We start from the raw sequence: 10,206 nt of genomic DNA, 5'->3' as shown, positions 1-10,206 counted from the left end.
CAAACACAGCAAAGCAAAAGTTTTGTTGAAAAAATGTTGGGAGGCAGCAAGACTGTGAGAAATTGTATCAGTAGGTCTAGTGTGACGTTTCTTGGATGCCCACATGTACGACAACCAACCCCAAGAGAATCTTATCTCCTTCAAGAGTCAGGTTTCAGTGCAGATAAAGCTTTCAGTTTTTATTCTAGGGCTCTGGTTAATGGCAAGCGAATCCATGCAAAAGGAACAAAATCTCTAACTAAAAGAATCAACCATGCAGTTCAAACCAGACATGGGTCTGTAGCATTAATACGATCATTTATAGATGTAGGTAGTGGGCAAGGAGAGGGACATGCCTTCATTGATGTAATGAAAACAACAAATAACAACATCAGCAAAGACAGAAAATCAGGCATAACTGCAACAAACATTTTAAAAGAAAGAGGGATAGACTCAGTTGAACTCATTAAATGCACAGACATGCATTCAACCTGTGTCTACCTCAAGGACCTACCAGGTCTTGCAGATAGTTTTTTTTGCATCCAGCCAAACAGATGGGAGTTGGATTAAAAATAGATAACTGGACTGACATTTTAATGAATGTATAGAAAAAATGTGTAGTGTACAGATTCATATCTCTTGAACATTGAAACTTCTTAGATGTTTGCATAATTACATAATTTTTAATAGAGTAATTGTTTTTTATAATTGTCTATAATCTATTCTTACTGTTATTTATGTATTTATTGTTTTTTGTCCATTGTATTGATTGTTTGTTACGACTCATTTTTTTTTATTGCTGCCAACAGAGAATGCCTGTTATATCAAAAGCAGTTCCATGAAATTTATAGTACATCCATCTAAATAAAAATACAGTATACAATTACACCAGATATCAAATCTTTTTTCCCCCTCCACTCTTTATATAGCCTATCCTGTAGAATTCACAATCTGTAGTTATTTAGGTATTCTTTCTTTTTTTCTTTTCTTTTTTTTTTTAATACTGCAGGAAATAACAACTCATGCAAGAAACTACTTTCCTTTTTTGGATTATTTCTGCAGTCCTGCAGGAATTATAAAATCCTGCATGGTTTTTCACTTGTGTGTGCTGGGTTTTCTGTTGTACTAAAGGGTCCATTCTAAAACCTGTAGGAATTTGCTGCATATTGCCAATGTGTCCTGCAGGATTTCATTATTCCTGCAGGTATCCTGCAGCAAAAAATTGGGAATCCTGCAGGATTCCTTAAGCATGCTGGATCATCCTGCATGTTTCTAAAAACCTGCAGGAATTGCCTGCACATATTGTCAATTTGTCCTGCAGAATTTTATAATTCCTACAGGATACCAGCAGGTATCCTGCAGAAAAAATGAAAATCCTGCAGGATTCCTGTAGGTTTTTTTTGTAAGGGCGCACACAATAGGCTAAAACTCGCCCCAAGCACCAGCAAAAAAGAAAAAAAAAGAGAAAGAATAACAATGAATGGGTCGAGGAAAGAGTAAGGACATAATTATTTATTAATAAATTTGTGTATTCTCAGTCAGTGTCGCAAAGATCCTGACTCGCAATCTAATTTTTTAGAGAGAAATTCATCTTTACAAATTGCATGAAAGAGGGTTTTTTTTTTCAATTTGTTTCATTTCGTTAAGTAATAATTTAAAGCTTTCTATAAATATATTTATTATGTCTGTAAGTCATGCATTTCGCTTCATTTTGTTAAGCACTCCTGTTCAAGAACCAGATGGCAGAAAGCACATATTTTTTGTTTTCTTTATCTTATAAAAATGCTGTAACGTTTCTTTAGCTTCCACTTTATGCACAAACTATGCGCCTATAGCACACATTTATCTGTAAAGTTTAAACTACCATTGTTTTATACTTGAACTGTTTTATATCTATAGATTTAATTTTACGCAAGTCGTGATGATTTGAGAAGGCAAACTGATGAAACAGACTATGATCAATCTTCCACTGGGCGCTGTTTGGTAAAAACAAACAAACAAAAAAAAATTATATTCAACAAATAAAAAATGCTCCAAACGTTTTTCTAAATTAGCTAAACTAAAAACGAAACTAAATATAAACACTATGCCATTACATGCCAAACTGGACTATTTTATAGCTGAAACAGTAAGTTGTTTTGGTAGAAGGGAAAATATATTTTTGTCCCGTCTATTGCTTCACCATTATTTCGAGAATAAGCATCATAAATAGGCTAATGTCACTCCGAAAACATATCAGCGTGCATGTGCCGAAAAACGAAAGTTTCATGCAAGTTCTGAATGAATTAAAGCCTGGAAAGTGCATTACTGAAATCGTCACAAATCTTAGTTCATAAAGATCTCACAAAATTCCGTTATAATTAATACAGCTCTCTAAACTTTATTTACATCGCGTCTTTATAGGTTATCTTCATAGATGCATTTGTATAAAAAAAATCCTGTGTGGCCGCAAATAAACCAAATATGTATGGGAAACACTTATTGTGAATGAGAATCATTATGAGTTACCAGGTTGCTGATGCTCCTCTGCTATTGATCGCCAACACTTGTCTTTTTTTAATTCTGTCGTGGTAGTCCCTTGATGACACATCAAAAAGGCAATCATACTGTTGCCATAGCTCCACAAAGCTTTCTTCCAATTCATAGGTTCACCTAGTAGCAAAGTCATCTCTCTTTCGTTTCGCCATGTTTAAAAGCTGTGCATGGAAGAGGTTCTGTGCTCCTATTGGTCAACGTCATCCATGTGTAGGGAATTCGTCGTGGAGGGCCGGAAAAATATTAAACATGCTAGTCTTTCTGTGTAGACGTCGTGGAGCATCGCAGACATGTCGTGAACTATGTCACACTACACGATATGAAACGTTCGAATCTTATGTCCCGACGCCCATTGTCGTATACGATTCTCCACGACACCCTACGACAAGCAAATCGTGGCAAAATCGGGCTAAAATCGTGTAGTCTGACCGGGGCTTTACATTGAGGGAATGTTCAAATCATCAACACAATTCAAACTCCAACTGTCAAAATTCAAACTCCAACTGTCAAAATTCAAACTCCAACTGTCAAATTCATGATAGAAACATGCTTTCAACTTGCTAATCATGCTAGTAACTTGCTAACCAGAAACATACTACACATGCTAGAAAGATGCTAGAATCATGCTAACTACATTCTAATAATGCTAGCAACTTGCTAATCAGCATAAAACATGCTAGCAACTTGCTAATCATGTTGGAAACATGCTAATGACATGTTGCTGATCAAGCTAGAAACATGTTTTAGTGACTTGTCAGTCATGCTAAAGTCATGCTAGCAACTTGCTAATCATGCTAGAAACATGTTTTAGTGACTTTTCAGTCATGTTAAAGTCATTAAATGTGCTATCAACTTGCTAATCATGCTAATGACATGCTAATAATGCAAGTAACATGTTAATCATGCTAGAAACATGCTATCAACTTGCTAATCATGCTAGTAACTTGCTAATCAGAAACATACTACACATGCTAGAAAGATGCTAGAATCATGCTTACTACATTCTAATAATGCTAGCAACTTGCTAATCAGCATAAAAAAACATGCTAGCAACTTGCTAATCATGTTGGAAACATGCTAATGACATGTTGCTGATCAAGCTAGAAACATGTTTTAGTGACTTGTCAGTCATGCTAAAGTCATGCTAGCAACTTGCTAATCATGCTAGAAACATGTTTTAGTGACTTGTCAGTCATGCTAAAGCCATGCTAGCAACTTGCTAATCATGCTAGAAACATGTTTTAGTGACTTTTCAGTCATGTTAAAGTCATTAAATGTGCTATCAACTTGCTAATCATGCTAATGACATGCTAATAATGCAAGTAACATGTTAATCATGCTAGAAACATGCTATCAACTTGCTAATCATGCTAGTAACTTGCTAATCAGAAACACTACATATGCTAGAAAGATGCTAGAACCATGCTATCTACATTCTAATAATGCTAGCAACTTGCTAATCAGCATAAAAAAACATGCTAGCAACTTGCTAATCATGTTGGAAACATGCTAATGACATGTTGCTGATCAAGCTAGAAACATGTTTTAGTGACTTGCCAGTAATGCTAAAGTCATGCTAGCAACTTGCTAATCATGCTAGAAACATGTTTTAGTGACTTGTCAGTCATGCTAAAGTCATTAAATGCGTTAGCAACTTGCTAATCATGCTAATGACATGCTAATAATGCAAGTAACATGTTAATCATGCTAGAAACATGCTATCAACTTGCTAATCATGCTAGTAACTTGCTAATCAGAAACATACTACACATGCTAGAAAAATGCTAGAATCATGCTAACTACATTCTAATAATGCTATCAACTTGCTAATCAGCATAAAAAAACATGCTAACAACTTGCTAATCATGTTGGAAACATGCTAATGACATGTTGCTGATCAAGCTAGAAACATGTTTTAGTGACTTGTCAGTCATGCTAAAGTCATGCTAGCAACTTGCTAATCAGAAAAATACTAAATATGCTAGAAAAATGTTAAAATCATGCTAACTACATTCTAATCATGCAAGCAACATGCGAATCATGCTAGAAACATGTTAGAAATGTGTTGGCAACTTGCTAATCATTTTAGAATTATGCTAATGACATTCTATTAACTTGCAAATCATGCTAGAAACATGCTAATAACTTGTTTATCATGCTAAATGCTAAAAAAGCATGCTATATGTTAACAACTGGCTAATGACATGGCAATAATCCAAGTAACATGTTAATTATGCTAGCAACATGCTAACAACTTGCTGATCATGCTAGAAACATGTTTGAAATGTAGCATTATAAATAATGTCTGGATTTCAAGCCGTTAAGAGAAGACACTGCAGGCGAACACTGTTTTTTCATGCACCTGTCAAGCTTTTTGGTGTTTCCTGAAGTGTTTTTTCAGACTAGTGGAAAGAAAACACCCAAAAGACACTGTCTTTCTTTTATAGCACTTTATCTATTTGTGTCAATAGATTTCAATTGCAATCCATATATTTAAAGGCCAAGAGTTTTTTCTCCTACACTGAGCCATAAATCTCCACTTCAGTAGCACTTACACACACCACACTTTACATTTGTGTTCCTGTCTTTATCCTGAAGGTTTTTCACAGAGGAATTTGTTTATATTTAATTTGCTTGATTATATATAACATTTTATTCCTCTTATTAGCGCATATTTCATTAAATAATGGCTCATTTGCATATTAAAACCTAACATTTTAGAAAACCTTCAATACAAAAATTTGCAGTTATCAGATTATAAGGTTTTTAAAAGTATGAAAGCATTAAATTGTTTAACTTTTGACTGCCTTCTGTCCGCCAGGTGTCGCGCTTGCGCAGAAACACGCGTGTGAGGCGCGTCAGTGCGTCATAAACGCGCGACATACAGACGCGTTACAAAACATCAACAAAACACTTTGAACTTCAACCCAATTTATGAAAGCCATTGACAGTTCAGCTGGTGAGTAGTTATATTTATCTGGACATTTTAGTAAATACCAAATGCATAAATACTGTTGAAGCGTGAATGAATGCTTGTTTTAAATACAAAACATTAATATACAAATCTGTCATTGATCAAAATAAGTGTCATTACTGCTGCTTATTCTTAAAAAAAAGAAGAAAATATCTTTTAATGAAAACAGGACGTAGTGAATATGATCTTCTGTATGACTTTCCTCATCATCATGAACTGTGAAATACAAAAATAATGTCTAATAGCGATCTACAAATCATTGTGAATTTACAAATTGGACAAAAATGTCAGAAAAAAAGACAGAAGAAATTAAATGCAAGGTTACTTTCTAATTGGGAAATCTTTTACTAATCAGGACTGATATAAATATGTTTATGTTAGAGAGATTGAGAGAATACAATAAAAAATGTGTTGATTTGGAACTACTTTAGTGATATACAGCAAAGCAAATAAAATAATTAATAAATAATTATATTTTAAGACACATAAAAGATAATAAAAGTACTTTGACAATTATATTAAAATATAAATAATATTAGTAGCCTATCTAGTAGTGGTGTTTGTGAAGCTTTATTATAATTATTACAACTTTATTACATAGACACTTACAAGTTTTTACATTTTAAGTAAATTACATGAAATAGATTTAAGTAAATGTAAGTTTTTGTTTCTTTGTTATGAGCCCTAGGATAAATCTCTGTATAATCTGCATTTCTAAGTCTGGATTAAAAGCATTTGCTAAATGAATAAAAGTAAATGCGTATATTGATGACCAGGGACACTAAGGCACAATTTTATATATATTTTTAAATAAATAAATAAGTAAATAAAAAAATAAATAGTGTATACACACTACCAGTCAAAAGTTTTGGATTTGTAATGTTTTTTAAAGAAGTCTCTTCTGCTCACCAAGCCTGCATTTATTTGATCCAAAGTACAGCAAAAACAGTAAAAATGTGAAATATTTTTACCTTTTAAAACAACTGCTTTCTATTTGAATATATTTTAAACTGCAATTTATTTCTGTGATCAAAGCTGTATTTTCAGCATCATTACTGCAGTCTTCAGTGTCACATGATCCTTCAGAAATCATTCTGATTTGCTGCACATACTTTAAGACTTTTACTCAAGTAATATTCTAAACAGTGACTTCAACTTCTTCCAAAGTTATTTTCTGGTAAGATATCTGTCCTTTTACTTAAGTATGGCTTTCAGGTACTTTATACACCACTGATATATATATATATATATATATACTTTAAAAGTTTTAGTGTTGAAAAGACCATTGCTGTCTCCTTGACTCCTGATTTGATCAGATGATGAGCAGCATCCAGATTAGTGTGAGAGATGATCTGCTGCAGCGGTTTCTGAACGCGGCGTCCACAGGAGACGAGCAGACGCTGTCGCTCATGATCTCTCAGTCCAGAGAGCTGCTGAACCGGCGAGGAGAACAGGGCTGGAGCGCTTTAATGCTGGCCGCCAGAAACGGACACTACGACGCGGCCAAAGTCCTGCTGTCCAACGGGTGAGAACACATTAGAGACAGAATATATTACAGATCTGACTGCACTGACACCATCAGATGAGAGCACAAAAACCTGATCTATAATCAATCATGACAACTCTTATCTTCTGCAGAAATGCTTCTTACTGAATTTGTTACATAATTGATTAATTTTGCAACATTAACGCTTATTTTCATGCATTTAAAAAAAAAATGTAAATGTAAGATATGAAATTTCCATCTTTTCAGAAAACAGTTTTAACACAAGTGTAATGTGATATTTGTGACCCTGGAGCACAAAACCAGTCTTAAGTAGCACTGGGTGTATTTGTAGCAATAGCCAACAACAATACATTTTATAAGTCAGAATGAAATTTCCTACCATAAACATATCAAAACTTCATTTTTGATTAGTAATATGCATTGCTAAGAACTTCAGTTGGACAACTTTAAAGGAGATTTTCTCAATATTTAGATTTTTTTTGCACCCTCAGATTGCAGATTTTCAAATAGTTGCATCTCAGCCAAATATTGTCCGATCCTAACAAACCAAACATCAACGGAAAGCTTATTTAATTCAAAAGATTGTCCCTTATGATTGGTTTTGTGGTCCAGATTTCTGCAATAGTGCCAATAAACTAATAAAATGCTGTTCTTTTTAACTTGTTATTCATCAAAGTATCCTGAAAAAAGAATCACAGGTTCCAAAAAATATTAAACAGCACAACTGTTTCTAACATTGATAATAAAAGTAATAATTCAGCATATTAGAATGATTTCTGAAGGATCATGTGACACTGAAGACTGCAGTAATGATGCTGAAAATTCAGCTTTGCATCACGGAAATAAATAATATTTTTAAGTATATTAAAATAGAAAACCACTATTTAAAATTGCAATAATATTTCACAATATTACAGTTTTTTCTGTAATTATAATCAAATATAAACAGTCTTGATGAACAGAAAAGGCTTCTTTACAAAACATTAAAAATCTTACTGATCGGCAGGGTACATGTGACTTGAAGCATAAGTGTAAATAAAATGTTAAAATACAATATTGTGAATAATATATATTAAATTATATATATATATATGGACCCTGGACCACAAAACCAGTCTTAAGTCGCTGGGGTATATTTGTAGCAATAGCCAAAAATACATTGCATGGGTCAAAATTTTGGATTTTTTCTTTTATGCCAAAAATCATTAGGAAATTAAATAAAGATCATGTTCCATGAAGATTTTTTGTAAAATTCCTACTGTAAACATATCAAAATGTAATTTTTGATTAGTTATATGCATAGTTAAGAACATAATTTGGAGAACTTTAAAGGTGATTTTCTCAGTATTTTGATTTATTTGCATCCTCAAATTCCAGATTTTCAAATAGATGTATCTCGACCAAATATTGTCCTATCCTAACAAACCATACATCAATAGAAAGCTTATTTATTGAGCTTTCATATGATGTATACATCTCAGTTTTGTAAAATTTAACCTTATGACTGGTTTTGTGGTCCATGGTCACACACACACACACACACACACACACACACACATATATATATATATATATATATATATATATATAAAAATATTCAATTGGTGCTAAAAAAAATCAGCTTTTTTTTTCTCCTGTATTTCTGATCAAATAAATGCAACGTTGATGAGCAGAAGAGTCAAAATATCACTGATCACAAACTTTTAGATAGCAATGCATATATGTGACCCTGGACCACAAAATCAATCACAAGGGTCAAATTTTCTAAAATAAATCTGAAAGCTGATAAATAAGCTTTCCATTGATGTATGGTTTGTTAGGATAGCACAGCTATTTGGAATCTAAGAATGCAAAAAAAAAAAAAAAAAAAGTAAATATTGAGAAAAAATTTAAAGTTGTCCAAATGAAGTTCTTAGCGATGCATATTACTAATCAAAAATTAAGTTTTGATATTTTTATGATAGGAAACGTACAAAATGTCTTCATGGAACATGATCTTAACTTAATATCCTAATGATTTTGGCACAAATGAAATGCTTAAGACAGGGTCACATATATTAATGTTCTGAAGCAAAACAAGATTATGACATTTATTCTCACCTGTGACAGATGCGACACGAGCGTCACTAACCGGTCGGGTCAGACGGCGCTTGATGTAGCTCTGTTTTGGGGTCACAGACACATCGCCCGTCTGCTGTCCAGCGATCCGGATCACAACCTCCATCAGCTTCTGCCCAACAGAGGAGTGGAAGAGCCGGATATTTACTTCAACAGAGAGATCCTGGACCGAATGAGCGACAAACGCAATGACGCCGAATGGCTGGCGGCCAAACGAGCTGCTCCTGAGTCTGTGTTCCTCCTCTTCCACGCTCTGAACCCTCTGGTGTGTTCTGGAGCGGAGGATGGAGTGGAGGAGATGAGGCTGTGTAAACTCAGATCTGCTGCGGTGCAGGAGCTGCTGAAGAACCGCCAGACCGTGGAGGTTTTCTTAGGAGCTGAGAAGCAGGAGAAGGACGATGGGCTGCTGGCGTGGTTCGCTCTCAGTACCGAAGACGATCCTACTCAACTGCTCAAAGTTAAAGAGCCCAACAGTTTCTTCCTGCAGGGAGCCATGCCAGGACTCCTGAGATTGAGCGACGATGATGCTGGTGAGATTTCTGTTCTGTTTGACACATCGCTAATAATCGTTCTATTGTTGTCAATCAATTTTAAGCCAAAAATCATTTGGATATTAAGTAAAGATTATGTTTCATGAAGATACTTTGTAAATTTGCTACCGTAAATATATCAAAACTTTATGTAATATGCATTTTCTCAATATTTAGAATTTATTCCACACTCAGATTCTAGATTTTCAAATCTCAGTCAAATAAACATAGATCAGCGGTTGCATTGGTCATTTTGGTAGCACTTAATTGTACAGTCATGTACTTACTATATACTGTATATATATATATATATATATATATATATATATATATATATATGTGACCCTGGACCACAAAACCAGTCTTAAGTCGCTGGGTATATTTGTGGCAATAGCCAAAAATACATTGCAAGGGTCAAAATTTTAGATTTTTCTTTTATGCCAAAAATCATTAGGAAATTAAGTAAAGTTCATGTTCCATGAAGATTTTTTGTAAAATTCCTACTGTAAACCTATCAAAATGTAATTTTTGATTTGTAATATGCATTGTTAAGAACTTAATTT

At 33.9% G+C, this 10,206-nt stretch overlaps 1 protein-coding gene across 1 annotated transcript in view; it reads left to right on the top strand.

Moving 5' to 3' along the window:
- The first annotated feature begins 5,949 nt into the window (after positions 1-5,949).
- Positions 5,950-10,206, top strand: part of nudt12 (nudix (nucleoside diphosphate linked moiety X)-type motif 12) — a 9,690-nt gene continuing 5,433 nt past the window's right edge. Inside the window, 2 exon segments of the mRNA XM_073819498.1 lie at positions 5,950-7,013; positions 9,105-9,643. Of these exon segments, the coding sequence (XP_073675599.1) occupies positions 6,805-7,013; positions 9,105-9,643 (748 nt within the window). The 5' untranslated portion in view covers positions 5,950-6,804.

Source organism: Garra rufa, chromosome 15 (genome assembly GCF_049309525.1).
Source record: "Garra rufa chromosome 15, GarRuf1.0, whole genome shotgun sequence".
NCBI classification, from domain to species: domain Eukaryota; kingdom Metazoa; phylum Chordata; class Actinopteri; order Cypriniformes; family Cyprinidae; genus Garra; species Garra rufa.
This window is presented reverse-complemented; position numbering and strand designations above follow the sequence as displayed.